A 20,047-nucleotide genomic window follows, 5' to 3' on the forward strand; every position below is an offset into this window, starting at 1 on the left:
CTTTGAGCATCCGAAACAGCTGTCTGCTTTTATAAATATTTTTGTGCTCCTAAACGTTGTTTACCTTAGTTTGTAGTTAGCAAAATATTTGTTAAAGCTTTATGAAAAGCAAAATATTTGTTAAAGCTTTAGGAAAAGTAAATTAAGTTATAAAATTTATGGAAATTAAAACATGGTTAATAATGTCAGTAATAATAAATATATTAACACTTTACCTGTATTATCTTTACACTGTCTGAAACATGTTCCTTATTGATGAATGACTTGTTATGAACACTCAGAAGCCAATTATGTTCTGATATAAATTTATAACAGTCTTTAAGGGCATTCTCAAACTTATCCCACTGTTTTGAACAATCTTTTAGACTTTTTTCAGTGCTTTTAAGGAGGATGTTAATCTGAGAAATTTTTTCAGTTATTCTATTTTCGGTTGAATCTATGAATATTTTCACAAAATCACAATTTGCAGATTTAAGCATTTCTTCCCCACTTTGTCTAACAGTTTCAAGCAAGTGATTTTCCTTCATAAAAATTTGATATGCCTGAAAAAAAAATAAACTATTATTATGTTTTTCAAACATTTATAGAATGAAATATATTTGAAAATAGAGGTAGAATTTTCAAATGATTTTGATTTTATGTTTAAAGTTAAAAATAAAAATTGTGGTAAAATATTGAGCTTTTGAGGATATTGCAGAAATTAAACAAACAACAAACAAAATATATGTTTTTGTTGTTGTTTCGAATGTCACTTGTTATATTTACCAAAATTCAAAGGATTAAATGGGCAGGCCACATTATAAGAATGGAGGATGGCAGGACAACTAAAAAAGTTTTCACTGCCAGGCCAACAGATACAAGAAAAAGAGGATGACCAAACCTAAGATTTTTTAACTGCCTGGAAAAGGACCTACAAGTTTTAAAGACAATAAACTGGAGAACCTTGGTTAAGGGAAGAATGTCTTGGCATAGGCTTGTTGAGAAGGCCAAGGCCCATCCTGGGTTGTCATGCCAATGAGAAGAAGAATGTCACTGCCAATACCAGCAAAGCTGCTTGGTGAAAAAGCAAATTTAAGACAGAGGGTGCATTTCTTTCTTTTTCAGTGGCACCATCTAGGGCCAAGGATAAGACTTCAGCCACACACACGTCACAGCCCGGTTTAGAGATGGACCCACTCATACATTCACATATTCATCCTCAGATCGTAATTTTGACCTGAACCAGGGAACGATCAATCTCCCATTCAGTACCCCCAGAGATATTGATTTTTCATGGGAACTTGGAGCACAATGGATTATGAAAATAAGTTATTTATAAAAATAAACAAAAATTAGATCCATTTAAATAAGGAATAATATTATTTTGAAAATTAAAACTGTAAAAAAGTAGCCTTAATTAGTTAAACAACAAATTATGTAAAAATGCTTATCCGATAAAATTTTTTTTTGAATAATCGAATTACGAAAAATTTTTGAAAAATATCGATGAAAAAATCCAAGGTTTTCAATGAGACTTGTTCTAAAATTGTTCTTGTAATGATTTACACTTGTAATGATTTAATAGGGGAAAACTGCAACAAATATAAAAACAGGGTGGTCATAAACATTCAGAAAAAAATCCTAAATTTTTCCAGATTGATTTCATGAAATCTCCAAAAATTTTGTTACTGGTGTATATTACTGCTACATAAAATATATTATAAAACACTTATCTTTCCTATGGTAAGTACAAATTATAAAACTGTTACAAGACCAATTATTTTAGAAAAATATAGGACTATTGGGTACCACCAATTCAAATTCATTCATTTAATTTAATTCCCCGAATTTTCCCTCTTCAGTGGCACCCTGAAAAACATATTGTTAGTAAGGCCTCAGATGAAAACTTAACGAAGATATTATAAATTTATTTTAAGAAACAATATTTACCTGCACTTCTTCTTTCATTGAAATGACTTCAGAGAAGTTTGATTGTTGTACCAAAGGATTAATCTTATCAAGTGATGAAAAAATGCTGTCTAATTTCAATAAGAGTGCAGAAGATTGAATTTTATAATTATCGAATTGGTTCATTAAATCATCAATTTTATTTACTTCACTCGCTATTTTTAACTTTAACATATTTATTGAATCTTCATTCAAATTTTCACTTTTCCTTTCAGTAAGATGAACATCAAACTGAGATTCATCAATACCTTCCACAATCATCTTATTATAGCTCAGAAGTTTACAGACAAGACTCATTTCTTTAAAATATTTCTAGGAAAAAAAAGAAAGAAAATATTTTAAAGCAAAGGAAATCAAAAACAAAAGTAACATAAACACAAAAGTAAAGTTTATTGAAAACACAACAGTTTTTAAATCCTTACAATTAATAATAAAGAGCTTATTGTTGTCAGAGGTAGCACACACAGTCTTGTTTATTTTAATGTATTAAGTCTCATTATAATTTATATTTATTTATTTATTCTTTTTTACTTACCACTTTAAAATTTTAGACATGAAACAAGGATTTAGGGACTTAATATGAAAAGGATATCAGTCAAAGACATTTAAAATGCTAACTAGGTTTTATCTATTTAAAAAATAAGTACACGTTTTAGTGCAGAATAAAGAAATGGTACATAACAAAAAATCTATTGTTTAAAAAAATAATTATTAAAAAACCTTTTTTGCATGTAAAATGCACAAAATTTTTTCATACTTTAGAAATTCAAGCTTAATTTATCAACTATTTTTGAGCTGCTATAATCTTGGGCTTGAAATTCAAGTCTTTCAGTTTCTCAAGAAAAAATAATTTTTTCTCTATACACCCATTTAAGTTACCTACAGTCAAAATAATAATAATAAATGAAATTATAAGTGTGAAAGCACTTAACAGAACTTTAAAATAAATTTCAATAAAATTCAATTTAAATTATATAAATTTCAATTTAAATTATGAATTAGATAGGTTTCAGAAGTTATACAATAATGATTATTTAATAATATCTTTTATTATCAGTCAGGAAAAAATAATCACCTACTTTTATACAGATTTGGCATGATTTAAATCATAATTAAAATAACAATTTAAATCACCTGATATTTTTTTAAAAATAAAACCAGTGATTTAAATCAACAAAAGTTTTTTCCCGTTTCTTTATTATTTTTTTTATAAAAAGCTATCAATTATAACTAGCTGATTATTTTTGTATTAAATTTTAAAGTATAAAATTTTTGGTACAAAATAGCTCATAAATACATTCTTTAGAATATGATTTTTATAAAGTCTGATATTGGTATTGAATTGAAGGTTTGACACAGATTGATATTGAAGGTTTTTGACTAAGAAATAATGAAAAGTATATATATGTAGATTATTATATTTTATTTACATGCATATCTTTTTTATTGATTAAAAAAACATTGAGTTAAATAAATATCTTTTTTTTAAAAAAAAACCCCAATTATTTAAATAAACTGATTTATTAAATTTTAAATTTAAGTAAATATATTTTAATTTAATTAAAACATACATTACATAGGGTATGATTTGTAAGTCTTACATCATAATAAGGATTTCTTACTAAGAAATAATAGAAGAGATATGCATGTAAATTATTGTATTTCAAAATAGATGAAAAATAAAAAAGGAGACTAAACACTAATAAGTATCAGAGAGTCATGAAACTTTTAAATTATAATTTTTCATTAAATGTAAGTAAAATTATTTGCACAGAAAACATTTAAGAGTATACTCATTCAGTTTCATGCCTCTTTTTAAATTCAGTGCTTTTAAAACATATTAAAAGTGTAATTTGTTTATATCAACCAGAGTAACATAAAATACATTTTTTTCAGTCATATTTTTTGTGCTAAACTAATTTACTCTCTATTAGATATCCAATTGATGAATAGTCTTCTAATCTGTTACATTTATTAGCAAGTTGAACTTGAATAACATAGCTATGATTTTATTTATTCAATGATTAGTTTTTAATAATAATTTTAACCATTTAAGTAAGAAAAGTTAACTATTTTAGCTAAGATTTTTAAATAATACTCAGTATTGTTAATAAATCTTATCAAATGCTTTGGATAGTAAATTTAAAAAAAAAAACTGATTTATATTTAATAAAAGTTATTTAAATTAAATAGATCAATTTTTTTATTAAAAAAATCATGATTTTTGCCAACTTAGCTTTTATATCAACCCAAGTGAATGAAAAAAAAAGAAGCCTAGGTTAAAACGCCAAATGAGAGCTTTAAAACAAACATTAATTTTATTGAATATATCAAGCATCTATAATTTGATTAATTGGAGTATATTATGTTAAGCATTTCACACACGTCTTTATCTATAAATAAAACAAAAATAAACTTAAAATGTCAGAGAACTGAATATTAATTAAAGAAATTATCTATTGAAATTAAAATACTTACATAAGTATATCTCTTTAAATCTTTTAATGATTCTTCAGAATCAACGTTATTCATATCCAATGCATTATATGACAAGTGAATATCTTCCAACCAAAGACAAATATGTTCCTTAATTTCTTTTTCCTCAAAGTTTAACAGATGTTTAGAAATTATCTCTTTTGTATCATCTAATGAGTTTCTCATTTGTTTCCTCTTTGATAAAACATCCTCTAGACTACTCTGATTGCAATAGAATAAATTTAAGAGATTTTCATCATCCACCATAGTTTTAATTCTTAAAGGTAGAGCATCATTGCACTCAAGCTCACTCTCAAGGACCTACAAATAAATAGAAGTTTTAAGAAATGAAATGATCTGCCCTTTAAGAAATAGGTTGTAAGGTAAAAAAACATCTTGTATTCAGACAAAATTAGGTATTTTCTGCAAAAGTACATACATAAATATGCAAGCAAGGAGAAAATGTTTCTTTTTTTCTTTAAGAAAAGTAAGACTTTGAAAGCAAAATAAATAAGAAATATCATAATCACGACAACATTTAGGTATTTTCCGTAAAATCCCATACATAAATATGCAAGCAAAGCAGAAAATAATACATTTTGTTTAGAATGACTTTGAAAGTAAAACAAATAAGCCATCTTATAAACAGGGCAAAATTTAGGCACTTTCTGCAAAAAAAAAAATATATACATTAATGTGTAAGCAAAGCAGAAAATAATATTATGTTTAGAAAAGACTTTAAAAGTAAAACAAATACGACATAAGATTTATAATGTAAAAAACAATTTTTTTTTTACATCTCTTTTGAAAATAAAAGTTAAAATTTTAATGATAAACAAAATCACTTATTGACATTTTCAAAATTAAAAGACAATTATGACTACAAAAGACACTCTCTATTTATGTCTTAGCTATTTTTTGTATTTTTTCTTTTTTTACTTTTGGTTCACTCTAAGTCTTTACAGAAACAGTTCAAATAATTTTTTTTCCATATCATAATTAGTTGATAATTAAAACTGTAAAAAAATATGTTAAGCTCTTCCCCAACAGCCAGTTTTTGGCTGAGGGAGTGAATGTTACATATTCGTCCCTTTTAATTTTCCAGATGAGCTCGTACACACTTGTGTTGGTTTGGCTTCAAGCAACAGCTGGTTATAGAGCCCCAACTCTTTAAAATGTCATCTTATTGCCTAAACCACTGTGCTATTTAAGCTCAATCTAAACTGTATCTTTGTCTTTTCAACTAGTCTGAACATTTGATCGCATTCGGACTGGAATAAATTAAAAATAACACATTACGATTCTCTGAACCAGTCTTACTTTGACAAATATTTTGGTCGCAGCTCAGATCTACATTGCTGTCAGAGTTACGTTGGGTTTATGCAGTGTTCAATAACGAGAAACCTCTAAAACTTCTAGACATATATATATATATATAACACAAATATTTGTTTTAAAATAAATTTATCCGTTTGATTATGATCAATGTAATGCTGAAAATTAAAACATAAAATTTTTTGTCATCAATTAAGATCTGAATTGCTCTTACTTACATTATTTTGTATTATTACACAACTTAATAGTAAAATAAAACAATATTAATTTCAGCTACAAGTAATATAAGTACTGTAATTATCTTATTCAATTGTCGATTTGAAAATTAACTGTACATCCTTTATTTAAATTAAATATGCTAAATAATTTGCATAGCATTTTAACAGGCATCAGAAACATGTTTTTGATATTTTTAAGCATTAATAAAAATAAAAATCAAACAAAACTTTCTTTCATCAAAGCAATCTTACCGAAATGCGTTGCAGGTTTTCAAATAATGCAGCAATATCATGGCTGTTTTTAATTTCTTGCTGAACAAACTGCAACCGTGAACTTGCATCAGAATACCAAACTTGTAGTTCTTCTATTTCTCGGTGAATAAGTAGATATTCGTTTGTAAATGGGCTTGCAATATTCATTTTCACATTAACATTGTCCTGCAACCTTGAAAATAATTGCATAAATTCTGCATAAGAATCAGAAACTTGGTGACAGTCAACATGTGCTTTCACTGTTTTCATCACTTTCTGCATGTCATAGATATGTGGCGTGAAATTCCTCAGATCATGCCTAAGAGACTGGTATAAAAAAAATTTATCATAAATAAATGAAAAAACCTTAACTACAAACAATATATTAGTACATTTGGTAACATTTTACATGCAGATAAAAATTTTCATTATCCTCTTTTTCACATAAAAAAGAGAAAAACAAGATTTATTCAACTGAAAACAAAAAATACTTTTAATAAATTAATGTGAAATTAGGGTAAATAAAAATTTTCACACAAAATGACATCGAAACCTTGATTTTCTAATTATTGATAAATTTAGATTCACTTTTCATCAAAAAAATTAAATAAACTTTTGTTGTTTTTCTACAGAATTCATAAAAGAAATTTAGAACTTAATTTCAAGTTTTTTTTGTTAATATGCATAGTATTCCGTAATGAATGCAACATAGTTTAATAGGTTCTGGAAAAGAAAGTACTACAGCCTTGGCCAATATTTTTTTTTTTTTATAAATGGAAGAGGATGTAATGGTTCAAACCTACATGTCCCAATTAAACAATGAAGAAAACCAATTGAAGTAAACCCAAATTAATTGAAGAAAAACTTACTTTAATAAAGGAAGTATATTGTTGAATGTCTTCAGTTGGACAAGGCTGAACTTTAAAAGCATGGGTTTTATCCATAATCCACCTTTTGTTTCTATCAAGAGTCTCAAGAAGATCATTTAATGAAAGGAAGCACTCGTTCAACTTTTTGAACTTATTTTCGATTTTAGATATGGAATCCATAACTTCAGACTGCATAACTTTGAATTCCTGCTTCGTTTCATCTTGGAATTTCTCATTCGATAGACAATACTTATTCCTCAATATATGAGATAAAACAATTAGAGCATGTTGCATTTCCTGAAGTGAAAAAAAGAAGAAATGATAAGAGATAATATTTAAATACAAAATATCAGTAAAAAAATTAATTTTGTTCCGTTTTCGAGATATATATGAAATGAATCAAAATAAACTGCAGACTAAAAAAGTTTGCAAAAATAAATAAATATCATTAAATAAATTTCACACCACATATTAAATGGTTAATTAAAACAAAATTTACATCAGTTTTTTTAAAATTATATTTAAAAAGAAACTTACCTGAAGATAGTCCAATTTTTCCTTTAAGTCAGCCAAAAACTCAATGACTATAGGAGAGGGTAACTCACAGAAACTCTTCACAGTGACAAAAATGATTTGTAGACAATCACACACTTTTTTGTAAACTGAGCGATGGTCATGTTCTTGTGTGACTGCCAAGCAAGTTGCATTAATCTAAAATTAAATAAAAATAGGTACAAGAGTAAAAATAAAGAAATGTAATAATTGCTTTGTTATGATGAATAAAAAAAATAATTCCTGAAAATTCACTCATCCCAATTAATTCAGAAAATTTATATTTTTTTCATGCTCATCTCATTTAATAACTCTTTATATATCAAATTTTTGTAAACAAATAAATGAGAGTTAAGGTCTATTAACAAAAATAAAATACAATGCTAAAAAAGAAATAAAAATTTTTAAAAATATTTTAACATCTTTCTAAGTTTTAAATGTTTTTTTTTATCTTAGTTATTTTTTACTAGCACTAGCTTTATAATTTCTGATCCTTTCATGTGCGTACGAGGATACAAAAATTTCTTTTTTCAATCCGCTTTTTTGTATTAAAAAATTATTTCAGTCATAATAATTTTTTTTAACTATGTTAAATACTGTGCTACTACATTCCACTCAACTCAATCTTTTCTTTTCCTGTATTTTCTTTTTAAGTAGTTAGTCAGTTAAGTAGTTTACATGTGCATTTTTCATGTTAAGATGGTTTTTTAATGATCTGCTACATTAGATGTTATCTTTTATCCATATTAGTATTTCTGTCCGAAATTCCCTTTCATGGAATACAGCTAACAGCGGAATAAGGTTCGTTAACATTTCCACCATTTTTGTTTTGCTTATTCTCTAAGCTCTAATATTTTTCTTTCAGTCTTTTACAACTATTCATTTGTAAATAATTTATACACAATAATATCACAAATATTTAATTTGTTCCATAATTACAGATTGGCTCTCCTTTTAATGACTTTGAAGGGACCATGAAAAATTGCCCATAAGTAGAAAAGTCCTTAAATAGAATGTGGGGAAAAATTATACATAATGAAAACTTTTCCCTTCATATTTTTCATTCTTAAGGTTATTAATTTATTTTAAAATAAACTTAAGTGTTAAAAACTTTTTCACTTTATTACTATACAAATTATATTAATACATGAAAAAATTGAATAACAAAAACAAAGATAAACAGTAGAAGAAACAAATCAATTTTATTAAAAACAAAAATTTTGATTGCTTCAATTATGGTTTTCATTTTAATAACTTTTTTCAAGTTTTTAGAATATATTAACCATATTTCGAGCACATTAAACTTATCTTGAGTATTATTATAAAAATATTCCATATTGGATGACATAATATATCTTCTTAAAACGTCAATTGCAGTAGATGTAGTGACTTAGTCATTTTCATTTTTGAAGTTTTTATAAATCTTATCTAAATTTTTTAATTTGTTGTTAAAGTATCTTCAACACAACTAAATAAATTGTGTAACTGGACATCAATCATGTCTTTTTCAATCCCTTTAAAACCAAACTTGTTTCTTCACAAAGAAATAAAAATCTACACTTTTAAAAAATTTAACCATTAAGCGGAGATTCAGTCGCCTTTAAATAGAGCTTTTCCTACTATGAAGAAGCCAGGACTGCAACATATCTTCTTTGGTCACAAGGCAGTTGTGAATAAAAAAAATTTTTTGAAATAAAGCTTGGTTTGAGTTCTTACCCTTTAAAATTATATAAAAACAGATAAGAACAAAAACTTCAATGCAAGTTCTACTCACCATACTTTTGAGGTCCCTGGCCTGTTTTAACCAATCTTCTGTATTCTCATAGTTATAACCTGGCCAAATCAAAAACAATTTCTGTTTATCTAAACAGAGTAGTTCACTAGAAGAGGAACATTCAGACACCTCCTTTCTGATTTCAGATAGCTGAAAAATAGAAAAAATATGATAAAAACTTTTCATACTTGTAAGAAATAATGAATATATTTTTAGAAAAATGCATAATGTAGCATAGTTATCACTATAAGTATTCAATTCCAATTCACTAGTATACAAGACATGTTAACTCAATTCTATCTAGGGGTACCTTTTGATACATGAAGGTTGACATCAACAGCATTCTGGCCCCCACATTGGTGACTTTCGGACGTGATCTGAACATGCCTGCCTCGACAGAAATGCTCACTGTGATATGAAAATGCCTACTTTGAAGGATGGAACACAATGAACACATGACTTGCTATTTGTGACAGTGACATTGTGCTCCTTGCGGTGTTGCTACTCAGTCTCGATCACGCACAACAGGAGCCTATACACACTCGGCAACTAATAGCAACATAGGAGTGACCACGCACACAACCGTGATCTTAATACAGTTCTCCCAGCATCTCATAAAACAGCAATGAATTAACTAGTGATAACCATTCTTTGAATTCTATCTGAGATAAAATTCTGAAGGAGTACTGTAGCCTAGCTACCACTACAATTATTCAATTCCAATTCACTAATATATAAGACATGTAAACTCCATTCTATCTAGAGGTACCTTTAGATAGGCTGATATTGTCAGTTGATTTTGTTTATAGCTCAAACCCCACACATAATATAATATTTCATATTTTAAAGACAGTGACATGACTGAGCATGTGGTGTTTTCCAGATGGTTTAAGCAGCAATTTTAATTAGTTTGGAAGTGATTCAGAATTGAATTATTGTACAAGCTTTTTTTTCTCTTTCATTTTAACAAGATAACATTATTAAAAATTGATGATTTTTCACTTATGTAAATAAAGTAATTTTTTGGAAGAATTCCATTAAGTTTTCTTAAAAATTTACTATTTTGACAATGATTGGAGCATTATAGTTGGTCTGGCACAGCAGAAGCTGCTATCTCACAATTATTTCATTTCAAAAGAAGTTAATTTTTTTTATAAAAATGTTACATAATGAAATATTTAGTTAATATAAAAAAAGAGGACAAAGGTCGAATAAATTCTCAAGAAAAATTAAAATATTAATATTTTTCTACTTCAAAATGCTATCTAATGCTATAATGAGAAGTCTTAAAATGGAGTGAGTAACAGAGTAGATAATAACACAAATAAAAGTATTTGCATAACTGTACATCTTATTACATGTGAGATATTTGGTTGCATATTAGCTTAATTAACAATAATAAATTATACATTAAGAAAATTAAGAAAATAATAAAATATACACTAAAAGTCAAAATTTTTAAAAATATGAATTTTAAAAAATCATTCAAAAATATGAGATAAAAAATCTTTTTTTACATACAGAAACATATTTTACCTCTGTCAGTGGGATATTATAAACAGTAGAATCATTAACTTTTTCTTTCAAGTTCTTGTAAAGAGAATCAATTTTGGCATTAACTAACTTATGCTGTTCCTAAAAAAGATGCAAATATTAAAAATTTTTAATACCATATGATATTTACACACAAATATCGTGAAGTAACCAACAAATATTCCCATTATCAAAAATTACAGAAAACAAATTAACTTCGAATTTTTTTTTTGCAGTATTATAACTGTACCAACAATATTTATAAAACTATTAAAAACATATTAAATTTGGAGTAAGACAATAAAAACAAAGCCATCATTAGGCTTAGAGGATGCACAGACAAACATTTTAAATATCATGTTTCTAAGAAGATAGGAGGGTTGAACCACACATTATATCATTAAGTTTTCATCTGAAACTAAGGAAATAGGTTTGTTTTTAAGAAATCAGAAAAAATTCATACAAACTAGTTATTTATTTTAAATTTAAGTTATTTATTTTTAATTTTTGTCAATGATATAAAGTGGAAAATCTTCTGAAATGGGGAATTTCATACTGAATTAATCATCAAAAAAGCTTTAATAGAATTAGAAAGTAAGATAAATTTTCCTAATTATTAAAAATATTTTTCCTTGAATATTACTGGTGCAAAGTCCTTACAAAGTCTCAGAATAAAATCATTCGATACAGGAGAATGGTATAAATTTTATAATCCCAGGGATGCTACTCGCAAAATATCAAATTGTCTCACCAGAAATTGCATTTCGTCTCAGTTAAAATCTCTTTTTGGCTCCGCTTGTCTCAGCTAAAATTATTTTTTTCACTCAGTTTATCTCAGCTAAAATGATTATTAATCAGTTTGATAACAATATAAAGATAATTTTCAGGATCCATAAAACCATTAATAGCATACTAGGAGTACTACAATTATACATGCATTCACTATTGCTAGGATGTTAAAAAACCTGCATATGATTGATTATAAGAGTCCACAAAATTGTTTTATGAACTCTGTTGCTTAGATATATATTGCATTTATCATTTATGCCAATGAATAGTATCTGTTCCACAATTTTACAAAGTGAATTTTAACTTTCTTATTTCTTAAAATATAATAGTGTTAACTTTCTAAAATGAAATACCGTAAACCGGGGCGAGTCTACCCATTTCTTCAGTTTGTCAACTTTCAAGTGGTCAAACTTTTGTAAATATTAAAGAAAAAAGGCTTTTAATAGGTGTTTTGGAATCGCTATTTATCCCTCTTTAAAGCTGTGAAATCGATTTTAGAAAATATTAACAGTTACGCTGTTACTGTATATTTTTATAGAACTGCTGACAAATCTCTCGTATGGGGCGAGTCTACCCATTCTACTAAAATGAATGTTAACATTGTAAATAATCAAATTTTACTATAAAATTGTTATTTTAATTACTATATAGGATATTTATGAAGTACAATTCATAACTTTATTATATATTCAATTTTTTTATTCATAAAATAACACAAATTGAGTATTTGATCGATTATCACATTTTGATCACAGTTTTGTTTTTATAATCATTAACATTATAAAATAGCATTTTTTTCTCATTATTGGTGATAAAAATAAATTAAAATTAATATAAATTTACAATTAAATAATTAATAAATAATAATAATTAAAGATTATTAACAAAATCGAAATTCAAACATTGGGAATCATGAAAAATCCTTTTCCCATTCTTTTGGGAGGTGTGATTTTTCTTACAATGTTTTCTCGTTAAAATATAATATTAAATAAAAAAAGTTAATTTTGTAATATAAAAATTGAAAAAATAGGTAAAATAAACATATTTTATATTTACATTTATATTTAACCTATAAATTTTCTTATTAATGATAAATTTATCAATGCAGAATTAAAATAATATACTCAAATTCATTTAAAATGACTTAATTTTAATATAAACAAAGTTCTAAATTATATTATTATGCTTTATTAAAACTAAATACGAATGGGTAGACTCGCCCCGCGAATTCTGGCTTTTTGTTTACAACAGCAAAACTTACATTCTTTTTGTTTTTTTTCATATAAAATTAATGTAATCTTAGTCTTAGATAAGTGTATAACTTAACCAAAGTGAAAATAGTAATAATAATAATATACTTACGGAGCACCAACTAAAAGTTTGCTGATTTTCAATACAAATCTCTCAAAAGACGTTTGAACAGGTCAGTTAAAAAGACACCAAATAAATAAAAACGGATCAAACTACTACAGCGCCATCTTCCTTAGAGTCTGAACTAAGTCCTCCGTCGGTAAAAAATTTTTTATTTGCAATTTAAAATAGTGAAAATTAAATAAAACTAAAATGGGTAGACTCGCCCCTGGATGAGTAGACTCGCCCCGGTTTACGGTATCTATTTAGTTTCAGTAATTCAAAAGGGAAAATACCCATTTTATTTTGAGCTCAAATTTCATCTCAAAATATATAACTATTCAGTTACAATAGAAGGTCTACAGAATTCAATAATTAAAAGAGAAATTCAGTAATTAAATAATGAGAGTTTAAGAAAATGCAAGTAACACACAAAAAAAAAACTCTTTGATAGAATTCAGGAAGTGCAGTGAAATTTTAAAATATTTTAGGTAGGAATTTTTCAAGAAAATTTTAGGGAACACTTAATAGCCAAAAATTAGCATATATACATTTTTATATCAAAACAGAAATATATAAAAACTATTATAAACAATTTAAAAAGACACATATAAATATAATTTTCTTTCTAAAATGACTTGCATCCCTTATTAAGTATAAAAGTAAACTTTTTAGTTAATTGGCATTGACTAGTAGATTGTACTTTCTTGCATTCACAAGATCAGTTAGTTGACTATGTTCTTTTAATTTATATAGCTAAATATACAATCATAAAATGTGATTATTAATGCACTTAGTAATTGTTTAAATGCAACAACTGTAGAAAAATATATCACATCTTTACAGTAACTAATTCAAGAAAAAACTTAATTCTACTTCCTTCTAGAATCGTGATACTGGATTTTAAAATTGCGTGAATATGAATTCCGATTTTGGGTTTTAAAATCGCGTGACTATGAATCGCGATATTGGATTACAAAATCGTGTGAATATGAATCACGATATTGGATTTTAAAATAGCGTGAATATGAATCGCGATTTTGGATTTTAAAATCGCGTGAATATGAATCGCGATACTGGATTTCAAAATCACGCGAATATGAATCACGATATTGGATTTTAAAATCGAGTGAACATGAATCGCGATTTTTGATTTTAAAATCAAGTGAATATGAATCACGATATCGGATTTTAAAATCACGTGAATATGAATCACGATATCGGATTTTAAAATCACGTGAATATGAATCGTGCGGTTGGATTTTAAAATCGCGTGAATATGAATCGCGATTTTGGATTATAAAATCATGTGAATATGAATCACGCTGTTGGATTTTAAAAACACGAAAATACAAATCACGATATTGGATTTTAAAATCGCGTGAATATGAATCACGATTTTGGATTATGAAATCACGTGAATATGAATCGCGCAGCTGGATTTAAAAAACACAAATCACGATATTGGATTTTAAAATCGCGTCAATATGAATCACTATTTTGGATTTTAAAATCGCGTGAATATGAATCACGATTTTGAATTTTAAAATCACGTGAATAAGAATAGCGCTGTTAGATTTTAAAAACGCGAAAATACAAATAGCGATATTGAATTTTTAAATCGCGTAAATAAGAATCACGATGAATAATTTTTAGATCACGTGAATACGAATCGCAATGAGTAATTTTTAAATAGCGTACAAATACGAAAAACGAGATCTGATATTACAACTGCGTGATAACGAATCGCAATATTGGATTTAAAAATGCGTGAATACGAATCGCGACGTTGGATTTTAAACTCGCGAGAATACAGATCGCGATATTGAATTTTTAAATTGAGTGAATAGGAATTGCTAGTACGATTATTAAACAGCGTAAAAAAAATCGCAACACATAAGTTTTAAATCAGTTAAATACGAAAATCGATGATTGATATTAAAATCGTCTGATTAAAAACCGCGATTTTAGCATATTCCAGCGCAGTTCCTAATATTTAAAATTCCGAAAATCAGCCAAACGAAAAAATAAAATCAAATATCGGTGGTCGAAACGAAACACTTTAGACTCCTTTCCACTCTATAGCGGAAGTCGCGGGAATCCGACTATCGTTCCGGCGACTTGGGTTTCTCTAATTGGACTCCCTAAAAATTTTAGTTTTTGGAACATGCTCAAAAATTTTAAAAATTGGGAGAAAAAAGCGGATTTCCGCTTTTTCGTGGAAGTCTTTCATCCCGTGGAGACGCGAACGGCAAAATGATCTCCAATGACTCACGGCAATGCGGATTAATATTTGAAACTGAATTCAGGTTTGCCAAATTTTGGACGTTTTGTCTCAGAATGGCGCAGCTTTGGCAGAAACTGAGCTGAATGTCGCAAAATGGCGCAGTTATGCCGTTTTGTCTCAGTTTGTCGCAAATGGCGCAGGCGTAGCATCCCTGTAATCCAAAAACTTATAAGGTGTTCTATTCAAAACTTTTAAAGTAATATTTTTCAAAGAGAAGAAGAAAAAAACATAAGCAACATTCTAGTATCAAATATATAATCTTAATATCCTAAAAGGGGAATTTTTCGTTAAAATTCAAATTACAATAACCAATATTTGTCAGCTTACAAAGAAGTAAGGAAGTTTTATATAAAAATTGTAAAAATAAATAATATTTTCTAAAAAACAAACACAATAGTTGTAATCTTAAAAATGTTTTATGCTAAATCACAACGAAGTATAAAATATATGATATCAAAAGAGCTTTGATTAGAGATGGATTGAAATGCATAAATTAAAATACCCTTACATTTAAATTTTTGTCTTCTTTTTGCCATTGAGACATTTGAGAGAAACACATTGAAGCTAAATTCCTTGTGGTGTCAATTCTATGTTTCAAATCTTCTAAACTTTTTGAAACTTGTTGTTGTGCAGTAATTGGAATGGCATCTGTTATCATTACTGTGAAATCTTCAATATTTGAAACCTGTTGTTGCACAACTAATAGCTCATTTTCAATTTTCTAAATAACACACAAATGTGAAAATTTTAAATAAATTAATTTTCTGTACAATTGATAAAGTTGAAACAAATGTATGAAACAAACTAAACAAACCTTGTATTCAATAGAACATTCTTCACTAGACGATTCAGATATATTAAGTATCCAAACTTCTAAATGTTCAACCCATTGATGTAACACATGAATAATCTGAAGAAAATGACTTCCTATTGCAACACTTTGCTCTGAATCTTTAGACTCCAAGATGAGTTGTAATTCTTCAATCATTCGTGATATGTTCTGCATAAAAACATCTTTTTCAGAATCAACGTATGGTAAATAAGAAATGATTGGTAAAGGTGGGGAGAAATTTGCCTGGAATCAAAACAAAAAGAAAACTAAGCAAGGGTTTACAAAAATAGCAACAGAAAAAAAAATATATACAAACAAAAAGCAAAATAAAATAAATAGTATTGAATAAGCATTTTTAGCAAAATTTATCATAGGAATGGAATAAGCTTGAATTTGAAGCAAAATTCTTTGGTTAATAGAAGGATTAACATGATCTCAAATTGGAAAAAAAAAAGTGATTCATACAATTCTTGACAAAGTAATAACTAGAATTATTAACGCATGCTTCTCAATTTGCATTAACTTAAATTTAAAAACTTTTTAAAAAAGGAACGACATGCAAATTTTTAATTGCATACTTTTAACAGTTCTAGATACAGTTATGTAAATTTTACAGTATATCAATAAAGAAAATTTTAAACAATAGCAAAACCTTAATCAATCAAAAAGTAAAATTTTATATTTGGAGTATTAATTTCAAAAGATGGAGGGAGATTAGGGTAGATATTACCCTTGAATTAAGGTGCATAAAAATCTGCTCACTATTTTGTAATACCACACATATTTTTTTCTTTTATTGCAGTAAAAAATTTTTTGACATTGAACACTTATTATGCATTTTTTCTTCTTTTTACAAAAAGGAATGATATGCAAATGTAAAATTGCATATTCTAACATAAAGATAAAATAAAAAAAGATCAAGATAAAATTTGAAAATTATAACAACATTCACAGAAAGCCATTTTACTTACATTAACAAGCATGATTTTACACTTTGTGTGAATTTCATTTCTACCTTTGTAAATGTTTACAGGTCTAATTCAAGCTTAGTTTGACACATATGCTGAGAAATTACACATTTGAATAATTTTTCAGTTTTATAAGCTAATATCTATTAATGATAAAAAGTAGGTAGGTACTTTATTTATGTTGCTCTATAGCGGCACAATGCATTACTGGCGACATCTCTGAGGATGATCCGAAGACATGCCATCACAACTTTATGAAGTCACTTCCTCAATTTAGACATAGATCTAAGGAAATTTTTTTCAGATCCACATTCTTATGGTACTGCTCAACGATAACAGGACTCTTGAGCCCACAGTTTTACGAGCAAGTATATCACATGTAGTTCGTTGGTGTTATCCAAGTCGGTGATCGAACTCCGACCCCTCGGGACAGGAATCCTATTCTGTAACCACTGAGCTACCATGGATCATTAACTATGTAAAATTGTATATTCATGTATATTATAAGTAACTATGTATTTTGAATGTAAAATTGTATCTCATGTTACTTCTTTTGTAAGCAAAGTGAAAGTATAATGGAAACAGATAATGCTCCAGAATGGAAATAGTCTCATTAACCGAATATATATATATATATATATATATATATATATATATATATATATATATATATATATATATATATATATATATATATATATATATATATATATATATATATATATATATATATATATATATATATATATATATAAATTAACCAGAGAAGTTTTTAAAACAGCATACAATTTTAAATATATGTATAGAGAGAAGATACCTCTAAGAGAGATTCTGATTGAACTGGATGTTTTTCTTCTGTTCCAAACCATGATAACATATGAAAGTCAGCCAATTTGTCAGTTGAAAGAATCAGATTTGCATCGTTTTCATTTGAGTTCAACAATGCATGATTACTACTTACATCTATTAAAATATTAGCCTGAAAATGTAATAAAATGATAAGTAAAACTAAAATTTAAATGAGAAATTATTAATTACATAAATTCAAGTTTTCTAACTAGTTCTGGAAAATTGCTTTAAATAACTGAGCAGGTTTGCATCAAATTTTTTGAGCAACATTATTATTGAACAACAAAGAATAAACTGGTATTTTTAAAAAAGTGAGAGGGCATTATAAATCTTATGAAGAATTTTTTACAAGTTAAAATTAGCAGAATAGAAAAAATTATGAAATTTACAAAAATTATGGAATTAACAAAAAATTATGAAATTTAAATAAATTATTAAACAGTTTCTCACCATGTTAGAAATTTTTTTTGAGATAGTCATATTGCATTCAGTGTTTTCATTATTCAATTCTGAAGAATCATTTAAATATTTTTGAAGATCAACATTTTTTCTGTGAAAACTTCTGGCAATATCTGAACCCTAAAATAACATAAAAATAGCTTTATTATGGAATTATTAATTACAGAAATTATTTGTTGATAATAAAAGTTATTACTGATACCGAAAGTAAGTTGAGTTTCAATATTATAATCAACTTTTGGGGATTTTAACAAATATTAATTTAACAGCACATACATATCACTCTAAATCTAATGTTACTAAATGAGAAAGGTTCTTTCTAAAGGAATTCCATAAAAAATAATTTAAAAAAAAGCTGAATTCTATAATTTAAACAATTAAATAATTTCTTGGAATATTTCTCCGAGAGTTTCCTCTGCAAAAGGGACTAATTTTTAATAACTGAGGCATCTGCATGCCAATAGTGAAAAGTCAAGAAAAATGGTGTTTAGTAAAAGTCTATAGGCTTATAGTGTCGAATTTCTTGTGCTAAAAATATCTTTACAACTCCATTTTAGGCTTTTTACTGCAAGGATTATGTTACGATGAAATAAGAGGGTGTTTTTGACAAACATTGACAAATTTTGTCACTGTAACTGTGAGAGTTACACAATGACATTACAACATTCTTGAGGGCATAGATCATAATACTTATGTAAAAAAAAATTCCGTTCACTCAAATGGTATGCTCTCCAGGTTATATGCAGGCAAAGTTATTTTGTAATACTTATATATACACACATACATATTTATATAATAAATGCATATATATATATATATATATTGATATAGAGCTTACCTGAACTATTTGTTGGGAAGAACTCCTTGATAAACCTTCAGCAAAAGAAGTAGAGGCATCAGATGAGACCTCTGTCATTTGATTATTAGAATAAATTTCTAAATTACTTGTTGGTGATTTATTGAGCTGGTCTTTGTTAATATTACTGGAATTATCTGAAGACTCCTGCTTATTTGCTGACACATTATTTTTATCGATTGCCTTCTTTTTCCTATCTCGCCTTCTTTTTTTAGTTTTGGAATCATTGGTCTCATTCTTCGGTTGATTGTCCATTAAGTCATTACTGAACTCCTTAGATGCTTTCAGTGTCTGCTGGATATCATCTGCTACACTTTCAAGTACTTGAAATCCCTCATTGTTTTGAATAACTTCTTCACTAGAAGTAACATTAGTTTTGAATTGTTCACGTGCATTTTTGAAACTGTCAGATACAACACTTTCATGCAAGTAGTGATCTAAATCTTTTACATCAGAAATTTCTTTCTCGTTTCTTTCAGCAGTAGTAACCTTTGGAACAGGCAAAGAATCTATTTGAGATATTTCTTTTGATACATTGTCAACAACTGCATCGAATTTAAGTGGTGTTTGTGAAAGACAAGTATCAGTCACTGAATCTTTCATTGAAGAAATTTCTGATTGCTCTACAGCAGGAAGAGCTTCTGCAGCATCTTCAATACTTGCAAAAAGTTTTACTTCAGTTTCTACTTTAGTCATCTCAGT

General features: G+C 27.1%; 1 protein-coding gene across 1 annotated transcript in view; it reads right to left on the bottom strand.

Moving 5' to 3' along the window:
- LOC107446265 (Muscle-specific protein 300 kDa) overlaps window positions 1-20,047 on the bottom strand; it is a 306,758-nt gene that overhangs the window by 38,894 nt on the left and 247,817 nt on the right. Inside the window, 13 exon segments of the mRNA XM_087154058.1 lie at window positions 216-542; window positions 1,930-2,259; window positions 4,426-4,743; window positions 6,228-6,554; window positions 7,097-7,393; window positions 7,634-7,807; window positions 9,423-9,572; window positions 10,959-11,057; window positions 15,890-16,102; window positions 16,196-16,456; window positions 17,999-18,160; window positions 18,481-18,609; window positions 19,328-20,047. Coding sequence (XP_087010184.1) covers window positions 216-542; window positions 1,930-2,259; window positions 4,426-4,743; window positions 6,228-6,554; window positions 7,097-7,393; window positions 7,634-7,807; window positions 9,423-9,572; window positions 10,959-11,057; window positions 15,890-16,102; window positions 16,196-16,456; window positions 17,999-18,160; window positions 18,481-18,609; window positions 19,328-20,047 — 3,507 coding nt within the window.

The sequence above is a fragment of the Parasteatoda tepidariorum genome, chromosome 10, assembly GCF_982258835.1.
Source record: "Parasteatoda tepidariorum strain Cologne lab strain chromosome 10, Ptep-v5.0, whole genome shotgun sequence".
Classification (NCBI taxonomy): domain Eukaryota; kingdom Metazoa; phylum Arthropoda; class Arachnida; order Araneae; family Theridiidae; genus Parasteatoda; species Parasteatoda tepidariorum.